Source organism: Argentina silus (assembly GCF_951799395.1).
Source record: "Argentina silus genome assembly, chromosome: 22".
NCBI lineage: Eukaryota > Metazoa > Chordata > Actinopteri > Argentiniformes > Argentinidae > Argentina > Argentina silus.
Window position 1 is genome coordinate 9,369,002 of NC_139676.1, and position 23,261 is coordinate 9,392,262.

At 49.1% G+C, this 23,261-nt stretch overlaps 2 protein-coding genes across 4 annotated transcripts in view; both read right to left on the bottom strand.

Annotated features, from left to right (window-relative positions):
- The window catches only part of crebbpa (CREB binding lysine acetyltransferase a), a 32,226-nt gene extending 19,967 nt beyond the window's left edge, over positions 1–12,259 (bottom strand). For all 3 annotated transcript variants that reach the window (XM_083693884.1, XM_083693885.1, XM_083693883.1), the window contains exons 1-4: positions 11,420–12,259; positions 4,428–5,035; positions 2,010–2,174; positions 1,332–1,611 (exon numbers count right to left, since the gene is read on the bottom strand). In XM_083693884.1, coding sequence (XP_083550010.1) covers positions 1,332–1,611; positions 2,010–2,174; positions 4,428–5,035; positions 11,420–11,507 — 1,141 coding nt within the window. In that variant the 5' untranslated portion in view covers positions 11,508–12,259. The remainder of the gene's footprint in view (positions 1–1,331; positions 1,612–2,009; positions 2,175–4,427; positions 5,036–11,419) is intronic.
- Positions 12,260–17,024: 4,765 nt separating this feature from the next.
- LOC310821377 (adenylate cyclase 9) overlaps positions 17,025–23,261 on the bottom strand; it is a 23,458-nt gene continuing 17,221 nt past the window's right edge. The window contains exons 4-10 of the mRNA XM_083693396.1: positions 22,781–23,073; positions 21,998–22,100; positions 21,523–21,731; positions 21,112–21,271; positions 19,651–19,799; positions 19,427–19,456; positions 17,025–18,754 (exon numbers count right to left, since the gene is read on the bottom strand). Of these exons, the coding sequence (XP_083549522.1) occupies positions 17,362–18,754; positions 19,427–19,456; positions 19,651–19,799; positions 21,112–21,271; positions 21,523–21,731; positions 21,998–22,100; positions 22,781–23,073 (2,337 nt within the window). The 3' untranslated portion in view covers positions 17,025–17,361. The remainder of the gene's footprint in view (positions 18,755–19,426; positions 19,457–19,650; positions 19,800–21,111; positions 21,272–21,522; positions 21,732–21,997; positions 22,101–22,780; positions 23,074–23,261) is intronic.

Sequence of the window (23,261 nt, forward strand, 5' to 3'; positions counted from 1 at the left end):
GGCAGAGCCTCGGGCAGGCCGGTAAGCAGGCACGTCCAGCGCCGAGGTTAAATGTACGAGAAATGACAGCCACGTCGATTAGCGTTTCGAGCAGCAATACAGTTTGTCTCTTCGTTCTGAAATATGCCAATAAGTGATGAACAAAACCTCAAAAATCTCTCAAAAACAATCAAATCAAAGCGGGAGGAATTTGAGTTGACCTCCAATTCGCTTTCTCACACCAATCAAAGCATCACCAATACCACAGGCCCAAATACAAATTAAGTAAAAACCTTTGATTTACCTCAGATTACCGTGATCTGAGAGTGACAATTAACGTCTGATGAACAGACCCACTGGTTAGTTGGGTGGCATGGATGGGCGTCGGTGAGCCGGAGGAAATGAGTTGGCAGACACACACGCCTTAGCCTCCGAGGGTATTTGGCTTGAAATTAAAGTTTAGAGTTCAGAGTCCAAGAGCAACGCGGCAGACCCCGAACCACTTAGAAATGAGTCTGGCTGGAGGGGGATTTTTCATTAGAGCAGGAGCGGGTGCCACCATGAAAGAGACCTCACGCTCTTAATATCCCATTATCTCTGGGAGAGGGAAAACAACAGAGCTAGGAGATAGAGAGAGAGAGAGAGCGAGGAAAATAAAGCAAAAGGAAGAGAGAGAAAATTAGAGTTTGAGAGGGAGAAAGGAAAGGAAGATAAGGAGTCAAGAGAGAGAGAGAGATGATGGAGGGAAGGAGAAATAAATTAAAACTGAAGGCAAAGTAGAAGGAGGGGTAGAGTGCCGTAGGAGAGAGAGAGAGAGAGAGAGAGGGGTAGCTGCAGCCAGGCAGCATGGTTTTAGAGGTGGAAATCCCCTGTTCCGTGTCCAGATTAGGGAGAGACACGCGGCGTGACCGATGGGGAGTGAAGGGCAGCCTATGGTCCAGCGGCTGGCCCTGCGTGTGACTGGGCTCACTGTGAAGAGAGGAGTCCACAGAGGCCAGACACCAGCAGAGAACCAACACGAGACTACACCTCACTATTGAGTCATTATACTCTGAGATGAATAGAAGTCCAAATTCAACTACGGAACATTGCACGTGCTGTGTAGGCCAAGCACAAAACGGTACGCTTCGCACAAAGAGATATCAGCCATGTGCATCAACATAAACATCAGCGACACCTCAGCAACACTATTAAAAACATCCCAACTTGAGAAACTTAGCAAAACTCGTAACTTCACTCACAATCTTAGGGGGCTTGGAACCCTTCACAAGCCCACATCCTACCCATAAATCTTGGGTGGGGGGGGGGGGGGGGGGGCATGCCCACATACCCGGTTCCCCAACTCAACTTACCCTGGCAGGACTTGCCGGCCTGGCAGTGGGTCATGTGGTTGAGGACGTTCTTCATGGTGCGGCAGTGGGGCAGGGCGCAGGCCCTCACCTCCCCGTTGGCCTGCTCCCGCCGCTGGCACTTGTGGGCGTGGAGCAGCAGGACCAGCTGCTGCTGGATCAGCTTACGCTTCTCCGGGTCGGCCGTGGGGCCCGCACTGGCCACTGCCGCCCCGCCACCGCCGGGCACAGGGACCATGCCCACCGAAGGCACCTGCTGCTGGGGCTGCTTCTGGAGCTGGGACTGTGTGAGGGAGGGGGAGGGGGAGTGGAGGAGGAACAGATAGAGGGGAGAGAGAGAGAGAGAGAGAGAAGAGGGGGGATGACTATTGAGATTCTCACCTAACTAGTTATGCAGGATATACGTTGCACCAGCTGTCTTTGTCCGTTCCAACAGTAGATCAAGAGAGGTGTTTTTTGACTCTTGAAGGTCATGTGAGAAGATCATATGGAAAGCCAAACTCAAGCATATTTTTTTTGGGGGGGGGGGGGGGGGGGACATACAGCTCATTCTCTAGCTTTATGGTGGAGAATGATAGTGGATATGCATTATGTCATCTACAGAGGGAAGGTAGGAGAGGAGGGTGTCTCTGGTGTTGGTGGAGACAGACAGACACGAGTTGTTGTGACGTTGGGGCTCACCAGGTTTGGCACACTGGTGACGGCGGCGCCCTTAAGCTCCGTAGGGAAGGGAGGCAGGCTGTTGGAGAGAGCGGCCTTGTTCTGGAGCTGCTGGGCATTCACCCCCGCACCACCCTGGCCGTAGGGCTGGCCCCCAAACGGACCGCCGTTACTGCTCATGCCCATCTGAGGGAGGGAAGAGGAGGGGAGAGAGAGAGAGAGAGAGAGAGAGAGAGGAAAAAAGAAAGAGCAGGTGGTTAGACATAGTTTCAAATTAAAGTGGCAACAAGTGAACAGTGAATTCCGTTTAGTTTCCAGACAGCCAAATTGAGCACGCAATTTCTCCACAGAAAAGTCAGACCATTTCCTGATTTGATTGTATAGTTTAGAGAGTAATTACTTCCAATAAACCGCAAAAGAAATCCCTTTAAAACGTTGTCTAGCAACAGCCATCAGTTTCCCTCCTCAATTTGTCCCTCCAATTCGGCACCAATTTGTCAGTACCATCACTCCTCCCTGCGAGGCCTTGTCTGTCTGTCCAGGCTTGTACACGGTGCCATCACAGTCCTGCCAACTTGGTACCACCACACATCTCTGCATGGCACCAGCCGTTTGGCAGTGGCAGGTTTCATGCCCACAGCCTCAGGAGCCAGAAGCCCTCCATCCCCTCTCTCACTCTCTCTTTCCCCCCCAGTCTCCATTTTCTCTCTACCTCTCCTCAGCCCAATTTCTCCCCCCCTCTGTCCCATTGTGCCCCCCTCCTCTCTCTGCCCTCTCTCTGACTGAGACTGCCATTACCCCAACCGCCCCCCCCCCCCCCTACCACCACCACCCCCCGCCCCTGATCCCCCGCAGCAGGTCAGGCCATGGCAGGCAGCGCTGCAGCCCCCCCGGGCCGTTGACAGCGCTCCAGCAGACCAGATAAAACAGGCAGCCCAGCTGAGGCCACCAGAGACCAGCAGCTTTCCACACGGCTGAGCGCTGAAGCACCCCCCCCCCCCACACACACACACACACACACACACACACACACACACACACTTCTCCCCTCCCTCGTTCGCTCTCTGTCCCTCGCTCTCATTGACACACTCCAGTCAGCGGCAGGCAGCCAGCGGTCGCCTCTCCACTCCGCTGCCAAACCAGACCATAGGGAGGGAGAGAGGGAGGGAGGGAGAGAGAGAGAGAGAGAGGGAGAGAGAGAGAGCAGTGTATTCAGCTCGTCTAGATTACGCCTCGTCCGCCTCCCCTTCTCCCTCCCTCCTTTCACACACTCATCCCCTCATTCTGCTCCTGATAACGTGATTTACGACCCCCCCCCCAAAGGGCAGGGAGCCATTGAACCAGAGTAAAACAGGGGGATCTCACACACGCGCCTAGAAAGAGATTTACAACCTTTAATTATGCACAACAAACCACAGATACCATAACAAAGCACATCATTGGGCTGTTGCAGGCCCCAGCTTCCCTTTTAATTGAAACAGTGACCAAATCATGACAATGTGTGGAAACACACACACACACACACACACACACCAGTAGTCCCCTCTGTGTTGTGGTTAGAGCCCCTGTGTGCAAGACAGTAGGACGGCTGGTTTCTTATTGATTTCCTGTGAAACCGCAGAGGTGTCAGGCCTTAGGTAAACAATCCCTGCTGTTCTCCCCCCCACACACACACACACACACACACACACAGCTCTAATCAACTCTGGAGAGAATCCCCCACCCCCGCCCCCCTCACCATGACTGAGTGGATGACAATAGTGTCATGATGAACCTCGCCAAAGCTTCCAATGAAGCCGGCCTCTGAAACGTCTCTCTTTCCTTAGAAAAACAGAGGGGGAAGCAATAGAGAGACCCAGAGACAAAAGAACTGTGTGTCCGTGTGGCAAGCCGGTTTGTCTATTGGCTCACACACACACACAGCTCATTTTTATTGTCCTGGGGGGCCTCTGTGGCACACCATGGAGGAGATATATCAACCCATTGCAGACAAAGCCCTTGCTACTTTAATGGGGCACTGCGAAGCATCCTTGGACTCATTAATTGGGCAATTAGAGGCAGTATAAAAACCCAAGTAGTGGCTTGTGTCAGACACAATCAGCCGTTGGTGGCGTTGCCGTCAGGGTCTGTGTGTCCCCAAATGGCTTGGCCACCTCTCAGGCCATCTATCTGTCCTCGTGCTTGACACCCAGTAACACCAGAGAGCTATATTCTGCACAGTCCTTGAGATGTGGAAAAAAAACAAAAACAAATGGATGATTCACATATAAACAGATCGTTATTTAACGGGCGCACGCACGCACGCCAAAAGTGTCATCGGTTAGATCCTCGGACCGCTTGGCACTCTCTGTCTCTCTCACACTCGGCATCCATGACTCAGAGTGGATTGTGTGTGTGTATGTGTGTGTGTGTGTGTGTGTACATCCGAGTGTGACTCACCTTGTTCATGTTGGCCGCCTGCTGGGCGTTGAGGGTGGCGTGCGCTCCCATCTGCTGCCCCCCCTGTGTGAGCGTCTCTGCCAGCGCGCTGCCCGCCCCCGCTCCTCCTCCGCCAACAGCTGCCTGGCCCTGGTACTGCAGTCCAGATGCCCCCCGGCCTCTTCCGGCCGGACCCAGGCCTCCATTCATCACCTGCCCAGGCTGGGGCTGCCCTCCCTGGGCTAGGAGTCCGTGATTCAAAGCCTGGTTGAAGCCTGCGTTGAGTCCCATGGATGCATTGTTGTTCTGTCCCCCGGTCTGTGAACCAGCTTTCTGGGCCTGTGGAGAGGGGTGGTTGGGGGAGCCCTTCCCCAGTGCTGCACCCAGCTGAGCCCCCATGCCGCTGGGCTGAGGGCTGGCTGTGTTGAGCCCCCCTGCGGAGAGGCCGGAGGCGCTGCCCGCCCTCAGGAGCTCCGATAGCTGTTTGTGTTTGGCGGCAGCGTCCTGAACCATGGAGCCCCCCCCGGGCCCACCGTTGGAGGGCATGCCCATCAGACCCAGGTCGTTGGCAATCAACTCTTCTGGGAGGTCGTTCTCCAGGTCGTCCCAGGAGAGTGAGCCCAGGTCTACTGGAAGAGGAAGAGAGAGAGAGAGAGAGAGAGAGAGAGAGAAAAGATTAATGAAAACAATTTGGGATAACATCCATATGCTATTTCGCCATTAATAACACACATTATCACTCTGTTCCCCCATTGCCGCAAAGCCAACTTACAAATCACTTCTCGCCTGCGACAGTGACTGAGGAGGTTCATTAAGGCATCAGCCTCGCCGTGACGCCGGGTCCTATCCCTCCCAGTCTTCCCCTCCTAGGCCTGTCCTCACACTAACACTTCCATTACAACGTGCTAATCCGCTAACGTGCTAACAAAACGCTGCTCCCTTTCGAACGGGCTTCTCTCTCTTCCCCCCCCCCCCCCCCCTCCCTCCCCTCCCGAGCCAACAGAAGAAGTAACAGCCAGGCACCTAAACAGCAGGGAGGATCAGAGCGGATAAGCCAGAGTGTAGGTGTCGCCTGACAAACACAGCGAGCGTAATAGTCTCACTCAGGGTTCCCATAGGGGAAGAGGGGAGGTGGGGGAGAGTGTTTAGGTAACACTGTCAAAGAGTGTGACGGTAATTCAGACAGCTGGGAGTTGTGCTGAAGGCAGATTAAATGATTAAGGAGAGAAGGATGAGAATCAGAAAGCACTGGGGGTGTTTATTGTACTGACGGGTTTCATTGTTCTGGGACTATTGTGAGATTGGCATTTTTAACGGGAAGCTAGAATTTGGGGATAACATCGGACGGTGTACAACGGCAGAACTTTCTCAGTTAGGACTGTTCTTCTCGAATCATTCGTGAAAAATAAAAACCCCTCTCCAAACGAGAGTAATATCAATCAGTTAATCAGATTCCACAAACTAACATCAAGCAGAAGTAAAACAGTCATCTGTAATGAAAATGGCTCACAGCGAGAAAACCCCACAGAATTCCACTTCACAGGGAGAACCCTGGCTAGCCTTCCAGCCAGGGCCTGTATGAGAGGAGTCGGGGAGCCTGCCTGGTGAGTCTTCTTCAATGACATTCTGGGCGCGTACCAGGCAGGATCCAGCCTTAATGAGGCCACTTGGCCTGCACAGTAAACACTCCATCTCTCTCTCTCATCAGGCAAGCAGGTGCTCCATGCCCAGGAAGCCGTCAGGGACATCCCTCTTTTCTTTAGTTTGTTTCCTCTCACTCTTCTCTCTCTCTCTCTCTCTCTCTCCCCCTTTCGCTCCCCCTTTCCCTCGTCTCAGTGAGCGCCTGACACGATCACTCTTTCAGAGCATAGCGTTCGCTTTCACCACAGGCGATATGCGGGTGCACGCACACGCGTGCACGCATTCTTGAGATTGTGGCCCCAGGCCCTTGGCGTGAGGCCAAAACGCAAAGCACTGTTTTGGTTTGGTAGCGCCATGCAGTCGGGGGAGCCCCGACAGCGAGAGGTGGTGTGTGGGGGGGGGGGTACTGCGCTCTCTCTCCCTCTCCCCCTAGCTCTTTCTTCAACTCCTTCTCTCCCCCCCCTCCCCCCCGCCATCTCCTCTCTTTCCTCTCCCCCAATACCCTCTCTCACTACACTGACTCGCCTACAACTCTTTCTCTCCCTCCCCCCTTACTACTCTCTCTCTCTCTCTCTCTCCCCCCCCCCTCCTTTTCTTTCATCATGGCTCCAGTCTGGGAATTAGGCTAAAAATAGCCCAAGCAGCTCCGGTAGCCCCAGACCACTGCTGTCCGTCACGGCACCGTGTCTCAGGGCTGAGCGTCTAGGTTGGTTTGGGGGACGGGACGGGGGGGGGGGGGGGGGGGACAGGTGCACAGCATGCCAGGCCTGGCCTGGGCATTCACTCACTGCTCCGGGGGACAGCAGGGGGGGGCTCATACTACTTAGGGCTGGGAATCTCAGCCACCACACAACACTTCCAAGGAACTTAATGGGTTAATTCTGTCGGCTTCACTCTGGTCTAACAAGAGGGTTTGCGATCAGAATCTGACAGAGGATTACATTGGATGAAGACACAGTGAAGAGAGGAACGTGGATCAATATATATGCCTGGTCGTTTATAATTTGAAAATTATTCACGATACCAGCCTATTTGGGAGCAATTCAAAAACTTCAAAACCATATATTTCACCCATGAGTGCTGGCCAATGGGGAGAGGACATTTGGAGAGGGAAAACGAGAAAGTCCAGTTCAACGCTAAAATTAGCAGCGAAAGAAAGATGGGGCGGGTCTTTCCCAGAACCTCAAGGGAAGGAATACATCAGGTGTCAAGTTAACTGACAGTAGACAGAGTGCTGAGGCAGCGTTGTGTGTACACTAGTTGCAGAGTAGTGTAGAGGGGGGAGTCTCTAGCAGTGTGGTCAGATCAGGGACAACACTAGAGACACTGCATACCAGTCCAGCTGCCACGGCCCACGGCTCAGACAGGGAGCTTGAGGCTGCAACATGATGCTGAGGTGAGCCCTCTCTCGCTCTCTCTGGGCTGATCAATTGGACTTCACTCCCTCCGGTTTCCCCTCACCTTCACTTGCTTCCCTATCTCCCCCCCTGCATCCCCTCTTGGTCTATTCTGTCAGCCCTCTCCTTCTTTCCCTCTTTCAATCGCCCTCACTCTCCCTCTCCCTCCCTCTCTCTTTCTTTCTTTCTCTCCCTCCACGCCTCCTTCTCCCTCCATGTCTCTGATATTGCAAGGCTTACAGCCCCTGTGAGTGGCACAGTGTTTTGTCAGTGTGGAGCACAGCATAGCAGCAGCCAGGCGCCTTCATGCCCAGTTACGGCCAGTGAAGTCAGTCATTCAAGCATGTCTTACTTTAACACACACACACACACACACACACATACACACACTCTCACTTTCCCTCTCTCTCCCTCCCCGACACAACTTTGTCAATCTCTCTCTAACACGGCACACATGCACGCACACACACACACACCTATCCATTTATAGAACACATCGAGGATAACAAATACACACAAATGCGCGCACACACACACACACACACACACACACAGAGCTGGCCTTGGTAGCTCCACTGACATTATATTTCCTGGACGGAGTGGAAAATCAAAAGGATTGAAAGCGTACATTGGAGCACAGAGATGTTAAGGGGTAATGACCCTGCAAATCCAGATGTCAAGCTTGGAGAGAGCGAGAACTATTCACGGACCGCTCCTTCCAGAATCCTTCATGCAAGACTTAAACTGATCTTAACGTGCTTTACAGGTATTTGGGGGACTTAGAACTTGGTTACAGAACAAGTCTCTTTTGCGCAATTAAATGTTGAAAATTTAAAGTAAGATGCGCACGCATGTTGGTAGCAAAATACCCCACTCTTATACGAGACGTCGGCTGTAGTGAACTAAATGAAAAAACAATATCCTGACAGCAAACTGCACATGTCTGGGTATCTGTTGTTACCTAATACAGTGAGGCATTTTTAGTTGGTGTTAATTCATTTGTGGAGCTAAGAGCTGGAGTGTATAAAATAATTTGAACTTTGACCCTGTCATTGCGACCGTTGTCGCAGGTACATGACTGAAGCATCAGAGAACGTGCAGTAAAGTTCTAAAATCTTTTTATTTGTAAAGAATAAAGCTTTGCTAAATCAAGCATTTGTCATCTATTCATCATTTCAACTGACAAGCTAGCCACTTTGCTAGAAATCTGTAGTTAGCAACTGGAACTGCAATTCGAAAGTTAAAAGCATCTTTGTTAAAACGGCAGCTAGATTAAATTCCTTTTTGATAAGCTATCTAATATAATATCTAAAATACTTTTCACAAAATGTATGTCATCCGAAAACAGAATGTTCATGTTCAATGTTGTGACTGGTGTTGAGCGACAGTTATCCAACCAAGTATAAGCCAGTGTGTTTCCGTCACGCTAGCTTGTACGATTCCTATCAGTGTCTTGCATCCCAAAGTCGCGTGCATCCATGCGTGACGTCATTACGACGTGTACTGATATCTATAGACGCTTTTGTAATTAACTAAATTAGCTTTGCTGCAATGCAAGACAAAAAACACATTACCAGTCAGGGGGAGATGGGGGGCGGGGGGGGGGGGGGGGAGACCGTTTCATCTCTGCATCCAAATCAGCCACAACAGCTTGTTTTTTTCCCCCCCTCTCCATCCCTCCCTTATAAACATTACCACTGACAGCTGCGTGTGGGAGCTGCAAAAATAGCAATATCTGCTAATAGGGACAGATTGGATTAAAATGAGGGGACACAGCTTACAGGCTATATACAAGCTTAAATGTGTGAGGCGAGTGGCATTTAAAACCGCCAATTAGACAATGTAGGCTCAGCCGGCAAAAAGACGCAGTCATAAGCGGTTTCTTGGGGTGGGTGGGTGGATGGGGGGCAGGGAGGTGACCCCCCCCCCCCCCCCCCCCCCCTTCCATGGGATATTCGGCTCCCTCTCCCTTCAGCCCCATTTTCTCAGGGTTTTTCTCCTCGCCTGCAGGCACAAACCTAAATGGCTCCATTAGTGGATGCGTCATACACGAACGCTGTCTGACGGGTGGGTCTTAAATGTGCCATTTGGGGAGGCAGCGAGCAGCAGCATGCTGACTGGGAGAGGTGGGAGGGATGAGGCTCTCGTTAAAGCAACGGGACAGAATGCCTTGATGGACGCAACAGTTCTAAATACTGGGTCACTGAAGGTGGCTGACGTACTGGTGCTGGTCAACTTAATCAGCCCTTCATAACTGCTCTACAGTGAAAACTGTTATTATTGTATCTAATATTGTATAATCTGTGACAGGAGTGTTGAATACTCCATTGAAGTAAAAATTAAAGAATATAGCCAACAATTTTAAAATCAACTATACTTGTCTTGACTTGACATAAGACATCTGACTAACTCAATTGACGCAAACCAAGCAAGCCAAAGGTCCGACCGACCCATCACTATGACTTGACTGAGATTCAGAGCAGGAGGCTTACCACAGCCATTGCCTGTCCTGACTGAGACCCCCTGCTGCCTATAGGCAGCAGCTTATATTGGGGGTTAGGGGTGTGTGTGGTGGTGGTGGAGGGGGGGGCAGGGACCCTGCTGGGGAGACAGATGGCCTGAATCGGGGTGACAGGGGGCACGTGCTTGCTCCGTCACACTTCAATGAAAGATCCCCTCGCTCCACTACACACACACACACACACACACACACACACACACACACACACACACACACACACACACACACACACACACACACACACACACACACACACACACACACACACACACCAAAAAGCCCCTCACCAAAGGGAGCAGCGTAACCCAAGCTGGGGCCCCCGAGGCAGAAGGCAGAGGCCAAAAGTCAGAGCCGGGGATGTCGCTAGGTGCTGCAGGCTGGACCGCCGACACTCAGACCCATTGTCTGGTGTAATTTACTGCTGATGCTACGCACTGCCCTGCAGGCCTGTTGGGTGAACATTGCAATTGGAGAGCATGTGGGGCTCAACAGCGGCTTATGAGGTGTTGAGGGTGTCGTGATGCATCATGATTGGGAACATGGGGAGGAGGGGAAGAAAGTCATGCCAGTTGTAGGAACTCAGCTTATTTCACCTAGTCATGGCTATTCAATATAATTAAACTAAAAAGGGGCATCATGCGTTACCATCAAATACTAAGAAAAACGGCATATAGGCCAGTTTAACAACTGTGTCAAGTCTGGTCCGGTAACTCTGACAGTAATCTAGAATGATATAAATGGTATTTTTCTGTCTGTCAGTCAGGCAACATGGCATGTCCACAACTACACTGGTTCTACACGCAACTGAATGAGCATATGGCAGTCATTCACTGAGGATATGGCTTGGCTAATATTACACGTTGGACTTGTTCCTAAACAGGCCAAGATTAAGCCAGACCAAAGTAGTTGAGACACACAACACGGCTGGATTCATTCAGAAGAGTGCAATACTGTGCCCGAGGGTACTGGGGCTGTTTCTGTACACTCAGGAATGCAGTGAAGTTTCATATCTAAGAGCAAATATCTGTCAAAAGGACGACACCCCTTCAGCCAAGAGTCCCGATAACTTGCTACGTCATCAGGAGAGGTTGCTGTTTGACACTTCACTCCAATAGCATCTTGACAGGTAGGCCTGTGCAGTCAGCAACGTTACTGCAGCAGTGCCCAGACAGCTAAAACTTGGCAACACGGGCAAGATCGCAAACTTCATCCCTGGCCTTGAAACTAAGGTTTCCAGCGACATGTGACAACTGACAGCTAGCTATGGCGAGTAACGTTGACAACCAAAGTTGTTTAGTGCATGGCCAGCCAGTTGATTACAGTTGTAACGTTAACTTGCCTGCCTTGATGGAAAGTTAACCCAAAATCTCACCTTGCTTGATAACCAACTTGTCATAGAAAGTATATATTTTTTGTTAACTTAGTTTGTAAGAAGATCGATTGAGGGCCTTTACCTGGTCCATCTGAAGCTGACAGCGCAGGTGAATTCAGCTTCGGCCGTTTTGAGTTAGGAGGTCCGACATCGAGCAGGTTTTCAGCCATTGTGGTAGTTTACAGTTGTTTCTGATTATGGATTAGAAAAAAAATAAGGAAATCCTGCGACAGAAAAAGTTGTTCTGACAACCTCCACCTTTTTCTAGCTAACACGCTAGCAAGCAGTTAGCTCGCTAACGTTAGCTAACTGGGTAATTTAGCAGAGTGAGAATTTCAAAAAAGATGCAATAGCGCCCCGCTTCGCCACCGCCATTCACCCCATGATAATCCAACACCCAACACCCACATTATATCGTTAAATTACCCCAATAAAAATATTTTTCCAAAAAATTCAACGTCAAAATTTAAAAAAAAAATGTTCACATGGATTGTTGCATTCCTGTCAACAAGTCGTTAATTTTGGATCTTCAAACAAGCAATTTTTGTGACGTCAAATTTCTTAATGCAAAAATCATTTGAAGCTCCATAATAATGCACAACTGCATAAAAATGATATATTTTAGCAAAATGGTCGGTAAGTCGCTGTCTCTTCTCCGGTTGCCCCCGGTAAACAATACTGCTGCGAACGGCGATAGGGGCTGAAGCGCCGCACTCTGAAAGGGAAATCAGATATACGGGGCTTTTCTAGCCGACGAACAGGGATCGAATGCCCGTTGTTTCGCAAAAAATATCTCCGAAACGATGAAAGTACTTCGTTTTGAGGGGGAGGATGCCGTCAAACCTCGGTTCGGATGCTCGGTTTCTAAATAAAAAATAGTGCTTTACCGAAATCCTAATTCCGAGCCACGACAAGATGGCGGCTGTTGATTCCTTCGATACAAAAAGTTTTTTTTTTCTTTTTCCAGATCGACTGTGGAGGGGGAGGGGTCGTGCAATCACGCCCTACGTAAACCTATGTAAAAGCTTCGGCGTGCGTCATTTAGTTTGACTAAAATACCGCTAGGGGCGATATAAGCCTTTATATATCAGTCCTCACACCGCCTCACATATTCTTTCAATGATTTAACTTGGTAATGAAAACACAATTCTTCACATCAATATGTTAGACAAGTTATAGTGGACGTAAGGACTCAACAACATGAAATTAGACCTATAGGTTGAATGAGGATGACACAAATAAAGACAAGTTTTGTTCCTTTTTATTTCTGTACCTGAACATTGTGTCCCTCTTGTGAACTCATGTTTGAGTATTTGTTGGCACAAGATGCTCTCTCCCATCCTACCCCCACATTCAACTCCCAATCTTTGCATAACCACATACGATAGCATGGCAGTTGGATGTGGCATACCATGAAGGACTTGGAGTATCGAATATTGTCACCAAATCAATTTTTTTATCTTCTCTCTGATTCGACTGTAAAACATCTGCAATTAACCAAAATATATTCTCCAATATCATGATAAAGTGAGCAAAAATCTAAAAGTGAATGCAAACAATTGAAAACGCATGTAGAAGAGGTACAGTCAGTCACACAAGATTGAATAGAATGGAGCATACGTGCAATAGTGTGTCTATGTGATTTGTGATAACTCTTCTAAAAAATAGAATCCTCCACAAACATATCTGAAAATCATAACTGCCCTTTAAAAGGTATGCGGTCTACCTGTACCACATCCCAACACGCAACAGTGCATTTCAAAAAAGAGGCGTAGAAATAAGATTAGCAAGGGCAAACGTGTTAGTCATATAACTTGCAAAAAGTATATTGTAGTTGCTGAGGAGATCTTAAACAATGCCGGAGGAGTGTCTAAAAGTTGTCATTGTACTAACAAGATAGTACAATATACAGTAGATACCTTTGAAAATATTGAAGTTTTGCAATATGTTTGTCAAGATCATAGGTAGATAATTCACTCACACTCACACAATCAGACATACACACAGAAACTCCTTTTCATAATTTTTCATAACGTCAAAATCTGCCACATGCACAAGTATAAAACAAAAATCATATATGTGTGTCATTATGCATTATGTACATACACAGTGAGTGCTTTGTGCAAATGTATACAGATTATGTTCATGTGTTTATAAATGATACTTGGATAATGTGCACAATAACAAACATACGAAATAGCACATGTACTGATTTAGAATGAACAAAAAAAAATAACACAAAAACTCTCTACAGGTCAACAACAACAAAACTCTTTGGCGTATTTCATATGCTTTGTTCAAATGTGACGTGAAAGACATTTGCATCCGAGGATGACTTTAGGTGTGCTAAAATATCGCAAATTCACTCATTTTTCGAAAGAATTGTTCAATTATATTATTTCCTCAACAAAAGAAGAATTGAAATGTTCAGATATATTTCACCTTTTTAAGTTAGTGACTGTCCAGTATAGATTTATTTTGCAGACACACCGGCTCAGCCACTGGTTCAATACATAATGTATTTATCTGACTATGTATGCACCCTTGATGTCAAATATTTGTGAAAGATGTGTCTCCCAATTGAATAACATAATCAAAATATCTCAATTGCTCGGCACAAGTACAAAAGACTTGGAGACAAGAAATACCAAGGTTCAATGGAAAACGGAACAAAGCAAGAGATCAATGAAAGCACTGTATGAGGGTGAAACACAGACACAGACACAGACACAGACACAGACACAGACACAGACACACACACACAGACACACACACACACAGTAATAGCAAAGGAGTGAAAAACACCCAACTAAACATTTCCACCCCCCCAACCTTCTTCCTCGATCTCATAACCAGAGAGCACAGGTCACCTTTGTACTCTTTATTCCCTTCATATTTCTCCATGGTGATGCAGGTATTCAGGTGTGTGTTGTAGGAGGGGGTTGTGTGCCCATTCCCCCTCAGCCCCAACCTTCCTCCCTACTAAGGGTATTCCCGTTCAGAGACTGTAAACCCTTAGTCCTCAGACTTGACTTATTGTCACCTGGTTCCAGTTCTGGATGTGCTTCAGCCAACTCCTCTGACTATCATCTTCATGACATATGGCATGAGATAGAGACAACACACACACATTTGGGACCAGGCAAGGATTGTTGGGCCCTTTGAGTCAAAACTTTAAAAACCTCCAATCTACCACAAATAAATACTAATATAATTCAAAACAAAAACACTGAGCCAATCACATATCAAAAGATAATGTTAAATACTGTCTGCGTGTCAAAATGAACAATAAAGTATATGGCTTTTTTTCAAGTGTGATGAAGAATAAAAATCTATAACAAATATTGATTCAAATATCCACAGTGCTTAAGATTCATAATTCAAATGTGTGTGGAGTTAGATATAGGAAATAATCCTTGAATGTTTTGCAAAAATATTGCATAACACAAAGACAATCTTGAAAAGGCATGATTAACTAATTAGCTATTAAAAGTCAAAACAAGGACACTGACATAAAAAAAAAAAAAGACTCAGGCACTGGAATATTGGTGGTGAGTCGTAAACAAAAATGATGTTCTGACTAAAACTTCAATTGAAACAGAAATTGGATCGTGCACATCTGGCACATTGACTTGCCAGTGGCACTATGATTTGTTATGAGTCCTAAAGATCTCATGTGGGGTGCTCATGTTAAATGTTATACATTTATCTCTGTCTTATTGAACTGAAAAGTGTCTTATTAGTGAACTGAGGCCCCTTTATGGATGGGCTTCAGAGGGCTAGGCTTAGCTCTCATTGGTTCTCCCTGCTACACAATGCAGCGTTCCCCAAAGCACAGACCTAGGATCAGTTTACTCTACCCAGGTTCTACTCTACCCTTCGCTCAGCTCTAAGGGGTAACTTACACTTTCACCCACTCTATCCTCAGTCAAAAAGGCTGGGAAAAATCACATGCATTGATGCATGCACGCACACACACACTCGCACGCAACACACACACCTTAGGCTGAACTGTAAGACACAAAAGTGGGCCAAAGGTAAATCCTACAATAGAAAAAGCTATCGTAAAAAAACTCATAAAAAAAGGCAACGTGAGGGAATAAGGAGAGAAACTAGAGCAGCACTGAGGACACCGTGGGCACACCACCACCCTTCATACATGGTTCAGTCAAATCAGTCCGGGAGAGAAAGACGGAGAGAGAGAGAGAGCAAGACGGAGATTTTCTCAAACAGGAGCTGCGGTCAGAACTGCACAACAAGGCGCACCATTTCCTCAAACATACAATCATCTTCATCATCGTTATCCTCCTCCTCCTCCTTATTCATGTCATACAAAAACTCTGCAATTCAAAGAAAATCAAGAACACGGTTTGTCATACTTTTTTAGGCACTACAAAAAAAAATCAACTCAAAGACAACAACAAAAAATAGGTTGCATTGCACCCAGATAACAATAACTCAATTAAAGTGGCACATTTTAAGTACATTAATACAGTAGAGCCCCTCCCCCTCTCATGCAGAGGCTGTGATTGGATAAACGATCAGACGTCCCACCCTTAAAACCAGCATGTCGCAAAGCTAAAGGCAACCATGACTAGCTCTATGATTAGCTATTGGTTGAATCTGGTGACAGTCAAAACGATTGTTTCTGTGGAAATGAACATGAGCTAAAACATATTAATACATTAGAGTTGAATGAGTTCCATTTAGCTGTGTATGAATCTTGTCCAAATGTCGATTGCAGCCAATCTTATCCCTGGCATATCCATAAGAACCCTGTTTAACAAAGTTTAACTGCGATATTTAGTCTGTGTGATGATAGCTATTTTACTAGTTGATTGTCACTCACAGTCTCAAAGTATTAAGTGCCTTCCCATTTTAATAACCAAATCATCCCTTACACTTCCTGCACTAGGCTACATTCCCTTTACTTGATTCAAATTTGTGCTTTCGAGTGCACTTTTCAGTAAGCACGGCAGAGACGAAGCTTGATTAGCCAATCACTGTCCCATTGAAGAGTGGCCTTGGAAAGGTTGTGAGGAACCTGTGCTTACCATTCCATAGACTAGTTTCATTGTCAGATGCCTAAAAAGCTGGACTCAAAATGTAGAAGTCTATGTAGCCCTATTTAGCCTGCCCGAGTGTATTGGGACCATGTGGCACATTGGAATACTATAGGCCTACTATGAGCCCTTGTCTAAAAGCAGAATACTTAAATAATACTGCTTTTTGTGTTTCTCTCATTCTACCCATAATTCCCTTCTTCTACCCATGATCCTCCAGTAGCACGTCTCAATCGTAAAACGAATTTCCCTTAGGTCAGGTATAATACAACTCACCAAGTGAAAACAAAATGATATAGCAAACAATAAAGGTGTTATCATAACAAATAATTGCATTGAAAAAATAATAATAACTTGGAGTAAGAACCACAGCATCATCCGTAGTCTACGTTTAAAAAAAAAATGACAGCCATGCTAAGATTGTTTCAATCTTTTGCGTGTTTTGTTCGATATTCATATCTTGTTCATTCTCAGTTCTAATCCTGAAGGCACTTGATCAACCAATGAAAAGCTTAAGAAAAAACAACATCAACAACAACAACAACAGGCAAAAACCTCCAGCCTTCCTCCTTCCATACCACCCTCTGGCCCCCCTCCCACCATTTTGTGTCTCACTGTGCTCAACACAGCAACCCCCCCCATTAGAAAAGTGATGAGCCCTCATATTGTAGCTTAGCTACAGGTCAATGGCAGTGTCTCTGTAGCCATGTTTCATTGTGTAGGTTTGGGTTCAGAGGGGTGAGAGAGGGTGAGGGAAACACCACAGCTCTCTCTCTGTCTGTGTGCGTGTGTGTACATGTGTGCGTGTGTGTGTGTGCGTGTGTGTGTGTGTATGTGTGTGTCCAGAGACAAGAGGAGCCCATACTGCAGCTTTCTCTTAGGACGTCCTTCTGTGTGACAGACTTGGGAGACTGCAGTCACAAACAGCCACAGGACCAGCTACAGGAGTGGAGAGAGCAAATCAGAGACGCACCGAGAATTCATTGAGCCCTGTGAGCTCGTCGGCCTCCTCTTCCTCCTCCTCCTCTTCCTCTGTTAGTTCAGTTGGCACAGGGTGTACCACGGGGGCACTAGGCTCTGGGTCTGGGGTAGGGGTAGGGAGGTGAGGGTCCGTGGCTGGGTTATGCCCAGTCTGCCCAGGGAGATCTGGTCCATCTCTGTACCCCTCTGCCCTCACCCCTGTGGGCTTGGTTGGGCCTGGCTCTGGCCCTAGTCCTGGAGGTCCCACAGCACTCATTTGGGTTTGGGGGGCAGAAGAGGAGGAAGAGGAGGAGGAAGAGGAGGAGGAAGGAGGAGTGTAAGAGGAGGAAGAGGGAGGAGCTGCTGCCTTAGCGACAGCTGCAGAAGTCTTACTAGCCCCGCCTTCTCCTGTGGGCGAAACACGCCCCTTACTGCTGTCCACCTGTGATTGGACCGATGGTGAAACGGCCAATCGGTGCTGCGTCCCGGGCCCACTGTCCCCACTCCTGGGATACAGGAAGGTCCTCATCTGACCTTTGCCCTTTACATTAACGGTACCGCGGTAGTCGAACTCTAAACCCAACCCGCTCAGCGCCGCGTGGCTCTCCTCGCTCACCTGGACCCGGCACTCCACGCCCGTAGAGTCCATGCGGCTGGCGATGTTGACCGTGTCACCCCAGATGTCGTAGAGCAGCTTGGTGGTGCCGATCACCCCCGCCGTCAGGGGCCCATGGTTGAACCCGATGCGGAGCTTGAAGCCGAAGCCCAGCATGTTCTTGTTGAAGTCGTCCAGCACGCCCATCATCTCCAGGGCGAAGTCGAACAGCACCCTCAGGTGGGCGTGGGGGTGCCACGCGTCGCCGCACTGCCGCATGTTCAGCCCCGACGCCGCCATGTATGTGGCACCGATCGTCTTGATCTTCTCCACGTTGGCGAAGTCGGGCTTCCGCAGCAGCTCGTCAAAGTCGCCAATGAGCTCGTTGAGGACGCGGTAGCACTCCTTCCCGCCCTCGTAACTCTCCTCGTAGAACTCGCTGAAGTTGACGATGCTGGCGAAGATGACGCCCACGCTGTCGTGGTTCTTGGAGTAGCTCTGGGTGACCTTCAGCTGCTCCGCCACGTGGATGGGGATGATGTTGCCCAGCAACCAGTCGGCCTGGTCCCGCATGTTCTGGATCTTGATGCGGTGCTTGTCGGCCTCCACGTTGCCGTGGTAATGGAGGCGGTAGCTGACCTCGAACTCGTGGTTGAGGAACCAGACGAGGAGGAGGAGCAGGAAGAAGGCCAGGACCGCCTCCGGGACCAGCAGGTCTGACGGTCTAGGGACCGCCGGGTCTGGACCGGGACCGGGTTCTTGAGTGGACCACAACTCACCAGTCAGATTAGTCATGTTGCTGCTGTGAAATGGAGAGGAAAAGAGAGAAGAGGCAGAGAGAGAGAGAGAGAGGGGTGTGGGGGAGAAGACAATGAGAAAGAGAGATAACATGGGAGGGGTTTGAGAGAGAGGGAGACAGACAGAGAGAGAGGGAGGAAGAAAGAGGAGAGGCAGACAGACAGACAGACAGGTAAGAGGGAAGGGGATTATGATAAACAATGGTGTTTGATAAGAACCACACCCACTCTCATCTCACCATGCAAACTCCACTACTGTACGTCAACTGTGTTTCTTAAGCTTTCACAACAACCCTAACGCCTCTGCTCTGAGCGACCGAAACAACCAACACAACATTTCATCAGCGCTGAATACATTTCCATTCATTTCCACTCTGTAGCTTAAACCCGTCCTCTGCATCAAGTCTCTCTGGTCCAGCCGGGAGGCTCGCTAACCTGTGGCTGGTCTAAAAGGACTAGCCAGCGCTAGCTGTCTGAGTCATAGCGCTAGCTCACATTTACATGCAAATATACTGTGGCGAGAGCCACACTCAGTGTGAGAGGAGAGTGTGAGGGGGGGGGGGGGGGGATTGTAATTATGAACACATAAAAGAGGGCCCTCGTTCCCGTCGACCCCCCCTCCCCCTAAATGTCACTCATCCATCCGAATTCTCCGTTTCCACGGAGACACTCACCCGAGAGCCGGAGAGCTGTCATTACCGGAGCTGAAAGACAAGAGGACCGGTGTCAGTTGGTACAGAGGGGTGATTACACACTCTACAAGACTGCCAATTGATGAAAACAGTGCCGTCATACTGTATGTGAATGTGAAGCCCCCCGAGGGAATGAATAAAGTTGTATTGAACTGAATTCCAGACGTTGAGTGTTGAGTGTACACAGACAGGCTGCAGTTCCTCACCCTGGCCTGCCAAGGGGGCTGTAGAGCAGCACTAGCAGAGCCACGCCTGCCATGGTGGCCAGGGCAGAGCGCATCCAGAAGCTGAGCTGGCAGAAGTTACAATACTGGATGATGGCGATGATGATGGCACAGCAGAGGAACATGGTCACCTGGGGGGGGGGGGGGGGGGGGGGGGGGGAGGCATTAACAAACAGTTAATAAGTATAAGTAAGTATAAGTATAAGTATTGGTATACTAACACACAGAAATATACTTGATGTGAACATAAATACACTATGAAGTTGACACGCTCTTGACACAGAACAAGCTCAAGACACTTCAGTGTACACACACACACACACACACACACACACACACACACACACACACACACACACACACAATCACCCAGTAGAGTAGTTAGCATCCAGATGTGTGCTCTCAGAGCGGGCTAACGATGACAGCATCACACGTCTCTCCACCAACGATCTATACACATGTCCTCGTCCTCGTCCCCTCCCCCCTCTCTCTCTCTCTCATGATCTCCCCCAACACTGTGATTGGTGCCTAACATCTTCAAAGGGAAAAACTCCATAACTAATTAACTGCTCTCCGGAGGATTACGACTTTGATCTGACTGCCCTCAAGGAACGAAGCCTCGGGAAAATCCTTGAAAAACAAGATATCAAAACAGCACAGCTTGAAAACACTCGAGAGTTAGGATAGCCATCAGAGAGCAGGGGAGGCTGGTGGAGGCATACATCCGAGGACAGGCTCATTGTAATGCATGGGATTTCTCATTTCCATCCCATGCATTACAATAAGCCCGTCCTCCGATTTCTACCTCCACCAGCCTCCCCTGTCGTAGAGAGGGGAGGCCTGGACTAGATATGGCATCGGCTCAAAGTAGCATAGTACTTCTGAGTGCGGTTGCTTTAGCTTGCTGCCCAAACTAGGGCCTCTTATCTCCACCACAAAATGGACTCAAAGAGAGAGAATGTCAACATTTCTCTCGCCAAGGTCCAAAAGTGTAGCCCCCTCTCCCTTTTCCTTCTACGGTTGCTGTTGGTGCTAGTTCTACCAGCTCTGACTGTTTCTAATGAGCCCCAGCCGAACAGCTCCTCTTGCCAGCAGCAGTCTCACCATCCTGGGTCCCTCAGCTGGCCCTCTTCTGAGGGGGTAGGTACACACACACACACACACACACACGTACACACACACGTACACACACACGTACACACACACGTACACACACACACACACACACACACACACACACACACACACACATACACACACACACACACACACCCATCCACCTTTTGACCCCCCCTTGCCTCCCCTCCCTCCCCACCCCACCCACCCCTCCCTCTCCACTCCCGTCCCTTCTGCCCTCCCCTCTCTCTCCCCCTGCCCCCCTCCCTCCCTCCCCACCCCTCCCCCTCCCCCCCCCCTGCCCCCCCCCCTCTTCCCCTCCCTCACCTGGATGGAGAGGTGGAGACTGTAGGTGAGGTGGGAGAACACCATCACGGCAGGAAGTGACACGAGCACGGCGCCGATCAGGTGGCGCGGGACCCAGCCGGAGCCCACCCTGAGCAGGGTCTGGGTACAGCCCAACACGTTGTCTAGGCAGAACGTCATACTGGGACAGGAGGTGCAACATTAGACATTTAATCCCAAAAAAAAATCATTAGACAATATTTAATCAAACTGCCCCATTGGACATGTAATCTGATCACTGTCCACTGAACCTGCTCTCTCTCCCCCCTTTACTTCATCTCCCTCCCTCCTTCCCTCCCCCCCCCCTCCCTCCTACTGGATAGACGGCACCAGAGACTAGCTCCAGCAGGCCCCCCTCTCCCTCCCTCCTTCCCTCCTTCTCTCCCTCCGTACCGGATGGACAGCACCAGAGCGACCAGCTCCAGCAGGCCTGCGGCGGTGGCCAGGCCCAGGGCGGGGGGCGGAGGCGTCTCCATGGTGACCAGGGGGGGGAGGAAGCAGGCGAGGGTGAGGGCGAAGAAGACGGAGCAGGAGAGGAGCACATCCAGGAAGGAGCTGAACGTGGGGCTGGCGAAGGTCTTGACTGGGGCCTGGGTCTCCACCTGGGAGTAAGGGGGGGAGGGGGGGGGTGAAGAGGAGAAAAAGAGAGAGAGATAGAGGGTCAGACAGGGTTAGGGTTATCAACGACCAGTTCAATCTGAGCTGCAATATCTCAGAAGCACCAGCAGGAGGCTAGCTAATTATGGTTCTGTGGTAAATGCAGCCTGTGTGTGTGTGTCTGTGTGTGTCTGTGTGTGTGTGTGTGTGTGTGTGTGTGTGTGTGTGTGTGTGTGTGTGTGTGTGTGTGTGAGTGAGTGTGCATGTGTACCTCCTCTTGGTAGCTAATGCGGTAGGCAGTCTCCAGGGGCCTCTCCAGGAAGTTGAGGCTGAGCTTGTTGATGGGAGGCTTGAAGAAGTAGTCCTTCATCAGACTGCAACCACGACAGGCCAGTCAGGGACAGATAGGAAGGGTTCAATGGCGGGTTAAATATGCTATTTATTCTCAGCAATCATGGTGCATTCAAGTGCTCCTCGGAAACTCAGAGCTTCCCACCACGATTTAGCATAAGATTTAGCGTTGAGCTCCCTAACTCTGAGATCTCAGAGATCTTATTTTTGAGGAGCACTTGAATGCAGCATCAGTAACCATGTTTCCAGTTCCCATGTTCCCGATACTTCAGAAATTAACCCTTCCTTCCCTCCCTGATCCCTTGAGGTGATCACTGATCTGACTAAAGCTGGATTGGTAAAAGCAACATGTAGGTAGCCTTGCTCTCCCTTAACAAATCACAAAGATATTGATTCCCTAAAAAGAGGATCTCGCGACCCTAAATTCACATCAATCATTTCCCTAACCGCGGGCTATGCCAACACATAATAATGATAACATCCAAGTGTATTGTAATCGCCTAAAATATGCTCTAATTGGTAGGATATTAACCCAAACAATAAGCATACAGATAATATTTCTCTTCATACGAAATAAACATGTTTGTGTCTTATTCATCAAATCATAGAGGTTAGTTCGATTGTCTCAGGGGACCCCACGAGTCAACTGCTGGACTAGGGTATGGATAACGGATCTATAATCAAGGACACCAGACTCCATTACCTGTCCTCTTTGATGACGTCCACAAAATGGACGTCACTCTTCTCCCTGAAGTTCTTCGACCGGAGTGGGATGAGGGTGGAGTGGTCCATGGCAGCTCCCCCCGTCCCTGCTCCCCCCGCTGACCCCCCTGAGCCCCCTATGCCCAGGCTGGTGCCCGTGCCTGTGCCCGTGCTGGTCTTCTTCTCTTTCTCCTGGAGCATGTCGCACAGGGAGTTCTGGCTGGCTCTCACTGGGTCCTCCAGTGGAGGACTGAGTAGGCCATTGACCGCCCTGGGGCTGTGACCTGGGACAACCTAGAGACGGGGAGCCACAGGGAAGTGTGTTAGGTGGTGTGTGTGTGTGTGTGTGTGTGTGGGTGGGAGGGTGTGTGAGTGCGTGTGTGCAAGTGCGTGTGTGCAAGTGTGTGTGTCAGTCACTTTTTATGTAATCCCTCTTGAGGACAATAAAGTGTGTGTGTGTGTGTGTGTGTGTGTGTGTGTGT